The following is a 19,075-nucleotide window of genomic DNA, read 5'->3' on the forward strand; positions in this document are numbered from 1 at the left end:
TTCAATATTGTGTTTCATCTTGGAAATCCAAATCAATTATCGTAGCACAAGTGAAAATCAGCAAGCCTCCTGTTTTGGTTTTATATACATTGTTTATATATATATATAAACCATAATTTATGTAAATCGTTTATATGTAGCATATGTCTAAAATGAGCACACTTGAGAATATGTGAGCTAACATGTGCTAATTTCCCCTTTCCTGTCTTGTTGCCAAAAAAATGAAGCATATGGCAAACAGATTTTAATTTTACTGGTTGAAGGGGATGTCATATGACATTACTAAAATTAAATTTTATTGGTTGAACATTATTATTGTATTTTAAATGCAATTTTCTTAGCACCATTTATAAATGACAATGTCCCAAAGAGAGCAACTTGACTTAATTCATGCGCATTTTCTGCTTTGCACTGTATGCAGTATATCTTCATGGGAGAAATAAAAGGTGTCTTTCTATCGTGTATTAATTAAATAATAATTAAAGGGGAAAAAAGACAGTCAGCTTTATTTGTTTACTCTTAAATAATAATGATGTGATTATTCCAAAGCTTTCAGACCAAATTACATATTTGAATAACTAAAAGAACATGTAGTACTTTCTGCGTGTATATTTATTTAATTATTTGTTTATTTATTTATTTGCTTGCATATATTTCTTATGTGAACAGACTCTTAGTGTCCACTAGGAGGCTTGACTAACAAGGTATTTGTATGGACGCAAACATTTATGGCGTAAACTGTAAAATATTGATGAAACGATGCTTTAAAGGACCACGAATCGTTGCTGTCGGAGGATTCTGCGTTTGATGGGTGAGACTGGAGTCGATATGCTCATATAAACTCTGCAAACTTCTGTAAAAATGACGGAAAAACAAACAAACACTTGGACGAGCTAGGCTAAGCTAAGCTAACATGGGCTGGCTGTATTATTTCGTCTCGCCATTTGTGTTTTAGCATACAAGTGTTTGTATGTTCTTCAAAATATTAATTATACTTAAATAGATTCGTTTGTGTGTTTTAAACAGGGTATTAAGAGTGAAAGGGGTGGACCAATGTTTTTCTTTTAATCATAAACAGTCCGTTAGCCTCCATTAGCATGTTAGCTGGGCTCAGCGCTGCGTGCTAAATAATAAATAATCCAAACGTTGTCAGGAGCATCAAAATAACGCTCGTTATCGTGTTATGATGCGTTTATAGCACAAATTTCCCCGTTTTCGTCATATATTATCAATTACATATGGAGTTGGCAAACATTAGCGCTGATAGTGTCAGTTTTGGTGGGGGTGATTATAAGGAACAGATTTGGGCTGCGTCCCAAAACCTAGTGAGCTCCCTACCAAGGCAGCATTTTGGGCGATATGGGCGTGTTCGAAGTTTCGAACCTAGTGAGCTACCTATCTAGACTGCATTGTAGATCATAATAGACTTATTAAAACGTTCGAACACTTTCATGATTCCCCAGTATGCTGTCTTGGTAGGCAATTTATTAGTTTTTGATACACAGCCTTAGATATCGGCCTAATCTGCAGCAGGATTAATAGAGCAGTAAACAGCAGACAAACGCCTTATTATTTTTTCTTATGTACACATCGCAATATTTTTCCATATGTTCTGAGATACATTTGAAAAGGTGGATATTGTGAGTAGCCTATGGCACCAGCTTTGCTTTCTTTTCCATTCTTCACTGAAATGGACTTCTTGGGACTTTTAATGACATATCCAGGAATTTTACGGAAATTTTTCATCACACTCAGTGTATCGTGTCTAAATCCCTCTTTGTGTCCACTCTCTTTCAGTAGATTATCAACGATCAACAGTCTCCTATCTATTGGCCAGTCTAGTGTGCATCTATGAACTCCATACCGCCCTCCACTTCTGCCGTCAGTAGCCCTGTCAGCTCCGTAGATTCGCCACTGTCAGCCGTCAGCTCGTCCATCGGCTCTCCCGGCGTTCCCGGCACGCCATCCGTCGGCTATGGACCAATCAGCAACTCTCAGGTGAGCCCCATGTTCAAGTATTTCTGGACTTATCCATATGATAAAAGGGCTGTATTGGTAGTCTTTTACTGTGCTAATGACTTTGGTTTTCTCATCACTCCTTGTCTATTTATCTCATGCAGATAAACTCCTCAATGTCTGTGTCTGGGTTACATGCTGTCAGCAGCTCTGATGATGTGAAACCCCCTTTTGGCTTGAAGTCTGTCAGTGGCTCTGGGCCAATGCTGTCCCAGAAACGCATGTGCGCCATTTGTGGGGACCGTTCCTCTGGTGTGTACTAGAACATAGAGCTTTCACATTGTTCATCAGTGATGCACCCAATTCATTTTTTGTACCCAAGTTTTCATTTCAGGACCGTTTTGGTTTTGAAATAAAATGTAAGTGTAAAGATCTTAATTAAATTAAAATTTAATTGATTTTAAGCATGATTTTCAGTCACAAAGAAGTTTATCCACCAGGGGTCTCAATTTGATATCAGTTCGGTTATATATCAGAACCGTACATGTCAGTTATTCTTAAGAAAAAAAAAAACCTCTCTAATCTAAAGCTTGGTCATTGGATGTGACTTGCACTTTTACAAGTTGTTAGAACTGAAATGTGTGTTGGCAGTGTGTGTACACAACCACCCTATAATGATAACGATCCACCCAGTAGTTTTTTTTTTTATCTCATTAAATCATTTCCCCGTTCTCAGATAACTGTCTATGTGACGTCACACAGACCCAGGCCCTCCCACGATTGTTGATTGATACTAGCGTTTTACCTTAGACCCACCCTGTCATCAGTCCACCATTGTTTCACCGCTGGAGCAGATGTAGACAAGAATGTCTCCTAATCCCTGGTAGCCCTTCGGGCAGGTACTCTTCAAATTTTGATATCCCGAAAATTAATTTAACTAGCCCAAATAAAATCGAATTTTTTTTTAAATATAGAAAATCAGATGTCTAAATGTCAATCAAAAACATTTTCAATACACAAATTTCAACAAATATTAATGAAAGAATTTTATTTCACTATTTACAGGGTATCTGCAGAATTTTTAAAAATCAATTTAAAGGGGTCATATAATGCCCATTTTCCACAAGTTGATATTATTCTTTAGGGTCTTAATGAAAAGTCTGTAACATAGTTTGGTTAATTTTTCATTGGTAGTGTAAAAAAACACCTTTTTTACCCTGTCAAAAACAGCTTTTGTCAGAGCAAGCCGTATTGTGTCATTCTCCTTTTCACGAGTTCACACTTACATATAATAAATAGAATAAAGTTTTTGCGTATTTGGCGTGCTGTCCGAGTGGAGGGCTCCGAGCTCGGAACTTTGGCCCAAACCCTGAGTACCCCCCTACAGGTTAGGACAGGAATAGATGTAAGTGCGGAGAAGGGGTGGTGGAGGGATGCTGGAAAACTCAAGGAACAGAGTCAGCTGTGTATATATACACACCTCTTATCTTGTTAACTGGGTTGATTACTGATTGTGCTCCTCTCGTGTTAATTAGGTTAATTATCTGAACGTGCTCCTCCCGAACTTTGTTAATAAAACATCATTAAATGTGAATGAGCTCTTCTGACCCCGCCCCTCTCTTCCGAACCGCTCTCTGAGGGACTGTTTACTTTAGCCGCATTCATCGTGAAACTTGCTAATTAGCACATTATTAGGAAAGGTGATTTGCAAAGATTAATTTAAAAAACCTTGTACTCACTTCTTATGGAGGTGAAGCTGGATCACAAATGATTCTCGCGAACATAGACGCATTTAGGTAGATCGAGGGCGCATTCCCTTTAGAACCAAACGTAATCCTCTTCAGCCGCTCAGATGTCGGGAGTAAATGACGACTGCTATGTTCATTATTTCATCCAACAACAAAACACCTCAATCGCATAGGAGTCATTCTTGTCTATATCTGCTCTGGCGGTGAAACAACTGATGACAGCCCACTCAGGGCGGGTCTGAGGTAAGACACCAGTGCAGTCTGTGCTAAAATGCTAGTGTCAATCAACTATCGTGGGAGCGGCCTTCGTCCGTGTGACGTCACACAGACAGACGGCTCGATTTGAGAAAGGGGTAAAGATTTTAGTAGATTAAAAAAAAACACTGGGTGGATTTTTATCATTATAGGGTGGTTGTTTACACACACTGCCAACACACATTTCAGTTCAAACAACTTTTAAAAGTGCATGTAGCATTACATGACCCCTTTAAGGCAATTTATGAACCTTTTTAAGAGCTACACATGTAAAATGAACACTGTATGAATGGGGTTGGACAATGTCTATGGTAACATTTTAAGCCATAAAATGACATGATTTATTGTTTAGATATAGCGGCTTCTCCGGGAACAGCTGTGCATAAAGCAGCACCGCGCTCATATACGCTGCTTTATCAGGCATTTTATAGGCAAGATTAAATGAAAATACCAACGACACGTTTGGACGGTTCCCTTCAAAGACACATTCACATAAAGACATCTGTGCCACGTTTTGACTTTGAAATGTGCAGCGCTCATATTTATTCAATGACATAATTGCCTTTTGAAGTTTAATCCAGCCATGTCGCGGTTCTTGTCTTTCCGTCCCCAACTGTGACCTCTTGAAATTGTAATTAAGACTTTTCTTATACCATTTAACATATTTAAAACTTTTTATGGCCTTAAATTTTATACAAGTAAATTCCCCGTCGGGCAGGGCAGTGATACATTTTGGTAGCCTGACTGGAAAACGCAATAGCCCCGGGAGGTCGGGCTAGCGATTTTGCGAGCCCTGAGTCGTCATTTACTCCCGACATCTGAGCAGCTGAAGATGCAGTAGATTACCTTTGTTTTTGAAGGGAATGTGCCCCCGATCTACCTAATTATGTTCGTTTATGTTTCCGCGAATCATTCGTGATCCAGCTTCACCTACAGCAGAAGTGAGTATAAGGTTCTTTTATGAATCTTTGCAAATCACCTTTCCTAATAACGTGCTAGTTAGCAAGAACTGCGGCAAAAGTAAACAGTATCATGAGAACGGCTCGTCACCCCATGGAAGAGAGGGGCGGGGTCAGCAGAGCTCATTAGCATTTAAAGCAACATGGACTAAAATGGCTTGCTGAAAACAGCTGATTTTGACAGGGTAAAAAGGGTGTTGTTTTACACTACCATTGAGTAATTTTAACCAAAGTAGGTTATAGACTTTACATTAAGACCCTAAAGAGTCATATCAGCTTGTGGAAAATGGGCATCCGATGACCCCTTTAAAGCTTTAGTGGACTTTTGGATAATAATACCTAGATTGGATAAGTACCTAGCTGGATGGTGAAATCATGCTGTAGAGTCAGAGTGGCAGGGAAGACAAGAAGCTCAGTCTTTGCCAGGTTGAGCTGTAGGTGATGTTCTTTCATCCATGCCGAGATGTCAGCCAGGCAGCCTGTGGTCCGTGCAGCTACTGTTGGATCATCTGATTGAAAAGAGAGATAGAGCTGTGTGTCATCAGTGTAGCAATGGTAGGAGAAGCCATGTGCCTGTATGATGGGACCCAGTGATGTAGTGTATGTGGAGAAGAGGAGGGGTCCACGAATCGATCCCTGAGGAACCCCAGTGACCAGTTGATGTGCTTTGGATACCTCTCCTCCCCAGGCCACCCTGAAAGACCTACCAGTGAGACCTACCAGATTCAAACCAGCGAAGTGGAATCCCAGTGATGCCCAATGATGAGAGGGTGGACAGGAGGATCTGATGATTGACAGTGTCAAAAGCGGCAGATCCAGCAGAATGAGGACTGATGATTTGGAATCATCTTTTGCAATTTGCAGGGCTTCAGTGACCGAGAGTAGCGCAGTCTCAGTTGAATGGCCACTCCTGAAACCTGACTGTTTAGCGTCCAGTTTGTTGTTCTGTGAAAGAAACAATGATACCTGGTTGAAGACAACTCGTTCGAATGTTTTTGCCATGAATGGAAGGAGAGAGACAGGTATGTAGTTTTCTATCAGAGAAGTGTTTAATGTAGGTTTTTTGAGCAGTGGGGTTACCCAAGCCTGCTTGAACGCAGTGGGGAAGATGCCTGTGAGGAGGGATGTGTGTGAGTGTCGGTAAGAGTGTGGGAGAGATTGCTTGGAGAAGGTGTGAGGGGATTGGGTCTAGAGGACATGCAAGGGTACTACCACAGTCAAGGCACAGAAACGTAGTAAGGACATCGTTAAAATTAGTCCATGTGACATCAGTGGTTCAACCGTAATTTTACAAAGCTACGAGAATACTTTTTGTGTGCAAAGAAAACAAAAATAACCACTTTATTCAACAAATTCTTCTCTCCCGGGACAGTCCTGCACCATTATCAACGCATTATCAATGCATGCGCATTGCTTTCCTCTGCTTGTAAATAAGGCGATAATGGCGGGTCCAGACCAGGGGCGTGTCCAGGATTTTATACTTGGGGTGGCAAAGGGGGTGCAAGAGCAGAATGAGATGTGGCAAATAGGCTTGCCACCAGCTGCACAGTTGTACATTTGCTGAGGGGTATGCAAGGTTAGTGTTGTCACCTTCATGTATACCATCACAGAAAACTTTCTGCAAGTCAATCAGGGGTGAAAAAAGTGACAAAGATGCGACACCCCCTTCACACACCAACTTCCGGTGGCCATATATCGCTCACATTTGAGTTAAGCAGTTCTGACGGGGTTTTTTTTTTAAATATTTGCCTCAAAAATGTGCAAATGTACATATTTACACAAAATTGGAACAGTAAATGTAAAACTTTGCTCTTTTTTTTTTAATTCATGTAGATAATTCATGAAAAATGTACCATGCTTAAGTGGAAGGTTTCTGCCACCTGGTTGAAAACAAACATTGGAATGAAAATGACATGATATTACCATTATGACCAGTAGATGGCTGCAGAGGATAACTCATTGGTTCATTTGCTGTTTCCAGTAGTTATTTTAACGTTTTACTTTTGGATTTATATTTATACATTAGAAAATCACCAATATAACATTTACAAAAATCACTTTTTGTCAAAGTTCAGCACTGTTTTGTACTGAAGTATGAAGAGTTTTCAAAAACTCATTGTATGCATGAATCACACAAATGACCTATGGGGCTCCGGAGGTTGACATCACGCAATCTAAACTCTGCCAATTTGGCAGGCCATCAGGAGAGCGCTAGAGCGGCTGTAGCATTGGTATCGACAGTGGTCGAACAATAATTTAAAACCAGACTATTTAGACCTTACAAACCTTCAACATGTTGGACAGCTGCTGTGCGCCAGGATGCCAGAACAGTCGGGGGAATGCTAGGGTTGCCAACCGTCCCGTATTAGCCGGGATGTCCCGTATATTGGGCTTAATTTATGTGTCCCGCACGTGACCTCCCTTGGCCAGTTTCTTGCCCCCTCACGCAGTATTCGTTAAGTAAATTAGAAAATCCTGAACATAACTGTTCAAGGAAGGCTGCGGAATCTTCTGCCGGCTGGTCATTCCCGCTTCACAATAAGCGACGCTCGCGGTAATGCCAATTCCGTCCATGTTTTGACTTCAGTAAATCAGTTTTGGCAAATACAAACAATGTGATTATTTTTCATGAGTCCAACATCCAGCCGCGCAAGAAAACATGCAATCTACACATGACGTGATCAATTAGAGAAGCCATCTTTCACTATTGCAAAATAGAGAAAAAACATTTTACATTTAATTAACTAATAGCTTCTTAACCTTGTAGCCTATCTTATTCGTAAAGCACACAAAATGACCAATAAAAAAGTGTCAAGCACCAAAAGCAGCCCATATTAAATCTATAAATTATCTTTAATTGAAAATACGCATTTTTCTATTTTATATATACTGTATATGTACACACACACAGTATATATTAGGGGTTGCAACGACTAGTCCACTTTAATGCTCTGCCGTGACGCTTTAAGCTTGACGTCGACTAGTCGCTGATCCTATAGAGGGCGCAACAGTATAAGAAATCTTTGAAGGACTTCCACATTTACGCTCCGTTTCCAAACAGTTAAAATGACAAATAAATGCATACTCTGAAAGCGCTCCACAAGACGTGTGATTATATTACTGGATGCTCGAAATTGAACGGGAGAATGCACGTTTTAAACAGCTTATAGTACAGGTCAGTTAATCGCCATTCTAATATAATGCGCTGCTGTTCTGTAAGGCACACACATAGGCTACAGACAGTAGTGCGTACATCATGCGCAGATCGCGCGTGCACAGAATCGTTCAGCGCGGAAATGTATTGTCAACACTGTTCTGTGATTAAACTAATCTAAACTAAATCCCACAGCTTAACTACTAGTAGAGAGTCGCTGCCAGGTAGAGTAAATTCACACACGCAATCGCTCTCACTAATGCATTCATATGAATGTAATCTTTACGTACTACTTTATCTGTATCTGATTTAGAACGAGCAGAAATCTGTGAGAAATATAACGACCCAAAGACAAAAGAACTGATAAAAATTAGCTATAGTTATAGGAGCAATAGCCATGTGGGCAGCACTGTGTCATTTGCCATAGCTGTGCACAAGGTGTTTGTCACAGCTCCAGACGTATTTGTTCATTAATGACGTCATCAGCGACTAGTCGACTTCGACTCGACTTTCATCACATAGAAGTCGACTTTAAAAAATCAGAAGTCGTTCAACCCCTAATATATATACATATGTACATACACGATTGTCCCATAAAGCAAAGGGGAGATCATTTTATCATATTCCTAAGGATCCCGATAGACGACTAAAATGGTTCACTGCAATAAAACGTGCTAACCAAGTCAAAGTTTGGGATTAAACGGGTTAAGATTTCATGACATCTATGATGTCTACTGTACTCAGTGATATAGCTATGCTGGCTACAAGGACAGCTAGGGTCGATTACGTTAGCTAACAACACAGTTGACTTACCCTTCCAATGATGACATAGCAGTTTATTCATCAAAAAATTAGATTGCGTCCATTAGTACCCCTCCAGGCTTTTGTAGGCTTTTTGTAGTCTCCAGAGTAGGACGAGGGAAAGTTGATGTAGTTGTAGATCTCAGGATACTGCAGGTCAGGGAAGCTATCCGTTCCTTTATTGAAACTCGTTAAAAGCACCCCAGGGGAATTATAGGGATCTGTTATGTTTAATCTATTAACTTTTGCTATGTACAGGTCTGTCTTTTGAATTAAACTGCACAGTGAACTCTGTTGCCTTAAAACTCATGCTGGCGCCACTCATTTCATATTCGCTCCCAGCTGTTCTTGCCTGCCAGCATGGTGGTGTAAACAGAATGGGTCACGTGACGTCCGGCACTCTATTCTGAATTCAGAGCGGTGATTATTGGCGAAATGTGACTAGTTAAGATGCTCTCATTCTAATTTTAAGGCATTTTTTGTTTGTTTGCCTTTTGTCTTTTTCTGTTCTGCACCCCAGAATGTTTGCCGAAGGGTGAACACGTTTAAAATGCTAAACAAATGTTTTACAAACAAAACAAAAACTTCTCTCTTTGTTTATTTTCAACCAATAAAATTTTGCTTATATATTTTATTAAAAGAGGTTTTCACAGAATGATTGCAGCAAAATGTAAGAATGCAAGAGAACCTTGAGCTGATCTGATAAGAAGAAGAAGAAACAAAAAAAGAAACGAATGAATGTGTCGGGTTATTTTATTTTCTTTAAGTAGGTATGATTTGCCAAGCTTAGGTTATCCGCATTAAAAAGTAAAATCTGTCATTGTTGCTTTTTTCAGCATAAATTTTGTTTAGAAGGATGAAATTAACAGTACATATTCATCAGTTATTTTATCAGTCAGCACAGTAAGTTTACATTTATTTGAATGCAATTGTGAGAGTGCGAATTTCAAAAAATACTCACTTCAGTCAAAATTGCGCTGCTCCTCTCCTTGCTCTGCTCTTATTACACTCCGATCCCATTACTCTGCTTTGGGGTGGCAAAGCTAATTTTTTGTGGACACGCCCCTGCAGAGGACTGTCATTCATTCATTAAATAAATACATTATGAATCCAACTCATATTCTCTTAGATACATCTCATCTGCAAAAAGCATGTTTTTAATTTTCCAAAACAAAATTAATTTTGATATTTTTTTGGGAGGCATGAGATCATAGGTAGTACAATATGTCAATATAGTACAACTATCCAGACATCATAATAAAGAAAAAGCCTCATTAAAATAATGAAACGTTTTGAAAAGAAAACTGTACCAAGGAATCTTGCATGATCTATATATGTTTATTTCTTAAAAATATATTTGAACAAACGGAGCGGAGACGTCACGTCGATACCTACAAATTGGGGAGTCTCGCCAGAGGGTCCACCAATTGTCGGTATCGACGTGACATCGAAAGTGACTGACTGAAAGGGAACAGTAGTTACACCACATGACATTTTTCATTTTTTTTTTTTTCGTGAACGTTTATATTTGCTATTGACCCTAGTAGCCCCATTACACAGGGGATGTTGTTTACAGTGAATGTTTTGAAAAATGACATTTCTTTGCAGCTCAGAGGTAATATGGACATGATTTGTGTGTGCAGGGAAGCATTATGGCGTGTACAGCTGCGAAGGCTGTAAGGGTTTCTTCAAGCGCACAGTCAGGAAGGACCTGAGCTATACCTGCAGGGACAACAAGGAGTGTCTGGTCGATAAAAGACAGCGCAATCGCTGCCAGTACTGCCGCTATCAGAAGTGCCTGGCCATGGGAATGAAAAGAGAGGGTGGGTACCTGTCAGCCTATATATCACCTATAGTATGAACTAATACGTAAGCTGTACGTTCAGTAAAATATAGACTAGGTACTGTTGGTGGAGAATAGTCATGTAGCATTGTAATGCATTGTAGCAGCATTATGTAATGCAACTGGTGTTTGAATGGGTTTAATGGTAGATCAGCATTATGTGATGGAAATTCTGCATTGTTTTCATATGAAAAGGTGGTGCATGCTAAGAGGAGCACAAAGATCATCTGGAGTTACAGTGACAGCAGGTCATTAGTCCACAGCTCCTGACAGCTGATGGAAAGCAAAGCATGTCATATGTGAGCGGGGTACAACCAGCAGGACCAAAACTAGGGTTGGGAACTGAGAACCACTTATGATTTTCATGACATTTGGTTCCATTAACAGTTCTTGAATATTTGCATTCAGTGCCCCACTCACTGAATCCTTTGTGTGGTTCATGAATTATTATCTGAAGAGCTGAGAACTATTACTGTGTTATGTGGTTTAAAGGTACATGTGTAATTACTGATTTTTTGGACATGTAATTACTAACTGTTTAGTATTTATGTAAAAGGACAAAAAAAAAAAAAAAACACAATAAAATATGCTACCAAAAATAATGGTCAGCTATTAGGGATTTTAAATGGACAATACAGGAAAACACATAATTTTAATTTAAAATTAGTGTCCATGCACAACATTGCTACAATAACATTAATATTTATTTTACACAATATTTGCTCAAGTTAATATATATTGTAATGTATGTGAGTGTGTGTGTGTATCTGTGTATATATATATATATATATATATACACACACAATTTGCTGAGAAGTGTCTCAGTGATTTTTCTCAGTGATTTTTGAATTGCATCTTTTGGTTTCCAGACCAGATCATGTATCACAAGGCAACATCACCGAGTGGTATATTACAGATGGCCAGGCTGATTCCTTGACATTTATGAGTTTCCCCTCATTTATTCTCCCCCAGCTGTTCAGGATGAGCGGCAGAAGAATAAGGAACGGGATGGAGACTATGAATGCAGCAGTTCAGCCAATGAGGAGATGCCTGTGGAAAAGATCCTGGAGGCTGAGACAGCTGTAGAGCACAGATCAGACTTGCACTCTGATGCCACTGGTTCAGTGAGTCTATTTATGGCTGTGTATCATCCTTGTTGTTTAAAGTCTACATAACAAATAATATAACTACGGAACCTGGAACCATTCTGGTCTGGTATAAAGTATCACTGCATTGAAAAACACTGACATTTATATTTGTACTTATAATAAATAATTGCATTAGGTTTAGGTCTGTGTGGTTCAATTCCGTCTATATAATATTTTTTTTAAATAAATAATAATAATAACTTTTATTTTATATAGTGCCTTTTAAAAGTTACTTCTCAAAGCGCTTTACACAGAAAAGGATGCATATTTAAAAGTAAAAAATAAGTACAGTGATAACAATAGAAATAAAAACACATCAGAAACAAGAAAAGCCATTGGTTCAAATTCGGGCCAGTGGTTAAATTTTTCACTTGCCCTGCCAACATTTTCACTGGCCCTGCCACAAAAAAATAAAATAGTTGTTGTTATCATTGTTTTTGACCCATGTTATCTTGTATTCTAATGAATAAGCTATGACATCAAAATTTTAGTTAACAGTTCAATTGTACAATTCTCTATTCCAGCTTCAATACCACAGCAAAACCACTAGCCTAACGAATATAAAGTTCAAACATTCTTAAAGTGCCCCTATTATGGATTTTTTAAAATTACCTTTCATGAAGTGTGTAATACAGCTCCAAGTGAATGAAAACATCCTGCAAAGTCTTAAATCTGAAGGTGCACCATATTTTACTGTATAAATTAAAGATGAATCTTTATTAAAGTTACAAAAGCTATTCAATCAAGAGCAGTGAGTGATTGTCACGGTGCACACAGCAGGAAGGAACGAGGAACACGGAGACGAGGAGTAACTTCAAAATAATAGTCTTTAATGTACACAAGGCAGGGCTGACACACAGGAACACCGGGGAGTAACGTGTAGACCAGACAAACACTAACTGAACAGACAGGACTATAAATACACAGGATAATCATAGATAATTACACACACCTGAACTGAATAAACTAATAATCACACAGAACAAGGACAGGAACATGACCAAATAAGGACACAAGAGGCAGGACCACATGACACACACGACAGAGGCCTGACATAACTCCCTGACATAAGGGGGGGTGGGCACTCTGGAGGCCCCTCAGGACAGACATGGACAGGAAAACAGGACGGGGACCTCCAGAGCGGAACAGACAGAACGGGCCAAGGCGGAGCTGGGAGCTCTGGAGGCCATGGCAGGTGGTCTTCGTGGCCGTGTTCTTACTGATTTGGTCTGGGTCTTCATTAAAAATAAAGTTCATCCGCTTATCCACACTATTGCATCATAGAGTAGAACATTCCAAAAGCTGCTAACAACAAAGTTTTCAGTTCTGGAACTTACAAGGTCAGTGTTTCCCCTGCCATTATATAGTTAATTGTATTTTATTTTATCAATAGCGCCAGATCACAACAGAAGTCATATAAAGTTAAGTTTCCTATATAACTGGTCAATACCTTGTTATTTTATTAAACAAACTAAATAGCCTTATGTTATTTATTTTATTTACATGAAGGCATGTAATTTCTGTCTCTACAATACATGGCCGCGCTCTCTGTATCGCACACAGCGGAGTTCAGGCCCGATGCACACACGCATGCACGCACACACACACACGTGTGCGCACACACAAGTGAGCACACTCCCACTTGTATTTGTAAATATTAAGCTGCAAAAAGACTATTTCAATTTGAATTCTGCATGTCTCTATGTTATGAATGGTGCAGATGCATGGTTTTGTTTACTACTGGTACTGAAGCGCTTGATGCTTCCGGTGATATTAACTTCCGCCGTCTCACTAATGAGGACATATATACATGAACAACATCTCCAGAACTGCTCTGAAAGTCACTTCATGAGCGTTTGACCATTTCATTTGAGTAAAACTATCCTCGTCAGATCATATACACACAGAAATGTAAAGGTATTCACGGCAACCCGTCAAAATAAAAGTTCGGTTTACCTTGAAGTCATTGCGGCAGAAATTGTCAACATTACTATTCAGTAAAATGTATGTAATAGGCTACTACTAAAATGATTAAAACCTTATTTTTAAGGGATAGTCATACAATATTTCTTCAGTGTTTTTAATTGTAATATTAAATCTTTTTCCAAAAAATAAAATTTGTTTAATTTTCATTCATTAAATGATAAATTAAATGAATGTTTTATGCCTTACAAATTGCAATACACAACACAGAATTTCTGAGGGGGAAAAAATCATAGGGCTATTGTAAGAATAAATGAAACTTGTTTTTATGCTTTCAAATAATTAGCCATGCAAAACACAGAATTTGGTAACAATAAAACATAAGGTTGGAAAAAATAAAACATTTCATAGGGCCCTAAACGTGTAATTTTTGTTAAACTTTTAATAAATTGATGTTAAATTAAGTTTCATGATTTTAATTAGCTAGACATGCTTTTTGATTAATAAAATTGAATTTTATTAAAAGCCGAAAACCTAGGGGAAACACTGAGGGTGTTTTTAAAGGGTCATCGGATGCAAAATTCACTTAACAAGTTGTTTGAACATAAGTATGTGTTGGAAGTGTGTACACATCCATCCTATAATTATAAAAATCCACCCAGTGTATTTTTTTAAATCCCCTTTCTCAAATCAGGCTGTTCTGAGATTCCTGTCAGAATGACGTAGTTCTGCACAGGTTGCTCCCATGATAGTTGATCGACAAGGCCGTCTTACCTTAGACCCACCCTGTGTGAGCTGAGAGCTGTCCGCCATTGTGTCGACTCCGGTGCAGGGGAAGACAAGATGTCTCCGATTAAGTGATTAAGTTGTTTTGTTGTTGGATGTAATAATGAATATAGCAGTCTTTATTTACTCCCGACATCTGAGCCACTGAAGACGCAGAGGATTAACGTTACTTTCATTTTGAAGGGAGTGCGCCGATCCCCGATCTGCCTAAATGCGTCTATGTTCGCGCGAATCATTCGTGATCCAGCTTCATCTACAGAAGTGAGTATAAGGGTTTTTATGAATCTTTGCAAATCGCCTTTCCTAATAATGTACTAGTTAGCCAGTTTCGCAGCTGAAGTTTACGGTCTGCTCGTCACTCCACGGAAGAGAGGGGCAGGGTCAGCAGATCTCATTAGCATTTAAAGGAACATGGACTAAAAAACTGCTTGCTGATTTTGACAAGGTAAAAAAGGTGTTTTTTACACTACCATTGAGAAGTTTTAACCAAAGTATGTCATAGACTTTACGTTAAGACCCTAAATAATCATATCAACTTGTGGAAAATGGGCATCTGATGACCCCTTTAAAGTACAATGACCTCTTATATGTCAAAAGGAATTTTGGCTTCTCAGTTCATGACAGTTCATGGGATATGGTGCAGGCATGGCACTTATTACACAACATTTCACTCCATAAATAATTAAGGCGATAAAAGATATTGATTTAATATGAAACCGTTTTAAAATCTTACCAGTTTGTTAGTTATCTTATAATCCATTACAATGTACAAAGCAATCGTTGCAAAATGGCAGCAGCTGCGTTTGTATGAAATGAGAGAGCGAGTCCGCGATACCAGGATGACATTAATAATTGTACACATAATATTGAATCGAGTTTTAATATCTTATTAGCTAACCAAACGCAAAGCTTCCACCAAGAAAAATTGTTCCGAGCCTGTGTTATTAGCTTTTACCGGTTGTTATTTTGGAATAACATACCTCAGAATGTGGTGAGTGACCAATCAGAATCAAGCATTCCACAGAGCCATGTAATAATCATTTTTAAAGCTATAAAAATCAGGCAAGAGCAGTGATTTTTATTTTTATTTTTTTCTCTGTTGATTAACAATAAGGATATTGACAGCAGCTGGTAAATTAGGCATGGTCACTCAACTGTTTACCTTTACTTTAGACATAAAGAACCGTTTTTGAGGGTACGCGCCAAGACAGATTTTTTAAAATACTTTTGTCTGTATTTGTCGTTAAAGAAGCTCAATTCCGGGCCCGCCCATTGCCTGAGACGTGGCTCTTTGTACGCACGGAACACACTGAATGGAGTTGTTATTCATGTCTTCTTAGGCTTGAATGCTTTAAAATCGCGTAAATGTTCAAATTGGCCAGGTGTAATTGTCCATTTAAGCACATGAAGATGCATAAGAGAACTCGATTTGGTCAAATTCGTCAACTGTCCCAAGTGCCCCCAGGCCATCAGGCAGTCCTTTATTGTTGAGCTCTGAAATGATATTAAAATACTTTGAAAACAAGTGTCTTTTTTTCTTTTTCTTTTTTTCAAATTGTTTTTGGCCCAGTGTTTCCAAAAAATGTCCTTACTGTGAATGTAAGTGCATCCAAACCGAGAGAGCATTTCATGGTTGGGGAAAAGGAAATATATTGTACACTCTGACTCTCTTAATCCAAGCAATAATAAAAAATGTGTTCTCATCTTGTTCAGCCTACGTGGAACAGCCAAAATGCTGAATCCGCAGAAACTGCACGAGTTCATACAAGTTTTCTGTTTCTCCAGAGCATTTTGGAATACTCTGGGGTTTGTATTGCTTAATTTAACATCACCACTCGCATAACAAATGCAATACGCTTAGCCATATACACAAATGATTACATTTTAATGTCACTACCAGAGAGTAACCTGATTTTTAATACGCTTTAGATGCATTACAGGATTATTAGTTTGCATGTAATCTGCTACAGTAGGTTATTTCAGTAAGCTAATATTTGGGAGTAAACATGCTCATTGTCAGCAGTTGGCTTGTAATGAAAGTTGGTTAAAAAGTTGTAAGCGATTCATTTGCAAAGTTATGCCAAGCATTGATTGTTGTCGACTGTTGCTTGGCAAAGTCATTTTCCTGCTGGGTGAAAAACAGCCCTTATTTAAAGCTGTTTAAATGCTGGTATTCCCAGAGCTGGTTTAGAGATTAGGATCTTTTGAATTCTAAGTATTTGGATCTGAATATCCCCATAGACAGATTGACAAAGAATAAAGCACTCAGACGTTTATCAGCTCTCAGATTCTCTTTTATTTTCCAGAAGTGCCAGAGGCATTTGCTCTCACTCTCTCCTTCACTGACTCTGTGACTTCTCTGTTCTCCAGCCCAACGATCCAGTCACTAACATCTGCCAGGCTGCAGACAAACAGCTGTTCACTCTGGTGGAGTGGGCCAAGAGAATCCCTCACTTCTCTGAGCTGCCCCTGGATGACCAAGTCATTCTGCTCAGGGCTGGTATAAGCATCTGACATTCTCACACTCATTTTGTCACTGTCTGTTTCTTTTACATTGTTTTATATTGGAACACAATAAATGTAGATGAAAAGCATTTTACTATACGATTGTGATATTTTTATAACAGGATGGAATGAGCTCTTGATCGCTGCCTTCTCTCATCGCTCCATCAGCGTGAAGGATGAGATTCTGTTGGCCACAGGTCTACATGTGCCCAGAGACAGCACTCACAACTTGGGCGTGGAGGCCTTTTTTGACAGGTCACAATGAACACTGTTTACCCTCTGTTTAATAATATAGTCGATTTAGAGGCTTAACGTTTTCATAATGTGTTCATAATGTACAGGGAAAGTGCACACAGTGCAGAAGTGGGAGCCTTATTCGACAGGTAATACCTGCTTATCTTGTGTTTACTTCATACCTGTGTAGATGTTTTGTAGGATGGGAACCCACCCTGCAATTCTGTCGTTGGGGTGATTTATGATTATTAGTCTAATTTTTTTACACCTCTGCAGGGTGCTGACTGAGCTGGTCTGTAAGATGCGTGATATGCAAATGGACAAATCTGAACTTGGCTGTCTGCGTGCCATAGTTCTGTTTAACCCAGGTAAGCATTTGTTTAGGTTTATCTAAAAATTATTTAGAAGCCAAAAGTCAGTAATATTAATAGGCATCTTGGCAGAACATATTATGCACACCTTTGATATCAAAACTAGAGAAAAACCCAAAGAATGGTGTATGTTTGTGCTGAATATTTTCAATATTTCTTAGATGCCAAAGGTCTGACTAGCAGCAGTGAGGTGGAGCTTCTCAGAGAGAAAGTGTACGCATCTCTGGAGGCCTATTGCAAACAAAAATACCCAGATCAGCAGGGGAGGTGAGTGTTCTGTACTGATATGGGGTGAATTTCCTAAAAGTTTCATGTTTCTCTGACCCTTAGAATTAAACTTGTGTTGTGCCTTTAAATCTACTACATGTAAATTACCTCTTTTATGATTGACTGGCGTTATCGTCACATGTGGCTGTGAGAGTATGAAAGAGGGCAAAAAAAAAAAAAAATCATCTCGCTTGCTTATTCACAGGTTTGCCAAGCTCCTCCTCCGACTACCTGCGTTGCGTTCCATTGGCCTTAAGTGTCTGGAGCACCTTTTCTTCTTTAAACTGATTGGAGACACCCCCATTGACACTTTCCTAATGGAGATGCTGGAGTCGCCCCACTAGCTGCGTCAGAGGAAGAATGGGAGACAGGGTTTTTCTACCCTAGGTCCTGGAGATAACTGTGACTGCACTTTTTCTTCCCAGGGGAATTACAACGATTGGTCAGCCTCTGGTCTGGGGGTATTTTGTTTTAGTTCAGATATTACTTTTCTTTTTCTCTTGACTATCTCTTAAGTGCACCATAGAGTCTAGAGACCCAAAACTTGCCATGAAAAATTGTTGGTGCTACATTTCAACAGTAAGCTAATTCTTATATATATATACAGTTGTGCTCAAAATTATTCATACCCTTGGTAAATATGATCAAAGAAGGCTGTGAAAATAAATTTTTATTATTAATCATTTTGATCTTTATTTTTAAAATTAACAAAAATCTAACCTTTCATTGTAGAATAAGAATTTAAAATGGGAGAGAATTCTCATTATGAAAAAAAAAAAAAAAAAATTTTTCTCTAATACACATAGGCCCACAACATTAAAGATACAGCAGTATATTTCATTGTACACATGGGGTACTTTTTTATCCCTGTGTGCACCAAACCCATCTTGAGTGTTTGCTGCTAAAAAGCTCATTTTTAGTTTCATCTGACCATAGAAGCCAGTCCCATTTGAAGTTCCAGTCGTGTCTAGCAAATGAATATGACATTTTTGAATGAAAGATCAAATGGATAAACAATGCAGACTTATTTTCACAGCCGTCTTTGATCATATTTACCAAGGGTATGAATAATTTTGAGCACAACTGTGTATATATATATATATATATATACACACACACACACAC

General features: G+C 38.7%; 1 protein-coding gene across 2 annotated transcripts; it reads left to right on the top strand.

Moving 5' to 3' along the window:
• The first annotated feature begins 674 nt into the window (after window positions 1-674).
• On the top strand, window positions 675-18,741 carry rxrbb (retinoid x receptor, beta b). Of its 2 annotated transcripts, none has more exons than XM_058746378.1 (11): window positions 675-811; window positions 1,798-1,998; window positions 2,121-2,268; window positions 10,517-10,696; window positions 11,689-11,840; window positions 16,944-17,073; window positions 17,201-17,333; window positions 17,420-17,461; window positions 17,589-17,680; window positions 17,845-17,950; window positions 18,156-18,741. In XM_058746378.1, exons 2-11 carry the CDS (start codon window positions 1,852-1,854, stop codon window positions 18,292-18,294), a joined length of 1,269 nt encoding a protein of 422 aa, XP_058602361.1. In that variant the 5' UTR covers window positions 675-811; window positions 1,798-1,851; the 3' UTR covers window positions 18,295-18,741. The 2 variants fall into 2 exon arrangements, with proteins under 2 accessions (XP_058602361.1, XP_058602362.1); XM_058746379.1 differs by having other exon boundaries at window positions 1,801-1,998.
• The last annotated feature ends 334 nt before the right edge of the window (window positions 18,742-19,075 follow it).

The sequence above is a fragment of the Onychostoma macrolepis genome, chromosome 16, assembly GCF_012432095.1.
Source record: "Onychostoma macrolepis isolate SWU-2019 chromosome 16, ASM1243209v1, whole genome shotgun sequence".
In the NCBI taxonomy this organism is placed as follows: Eukaryota; Metazoa; Chordata; class Actinopteri; order Cypriniformes; family Cyprinidae; genus Onychostoma; species Onychostoma macrolepis.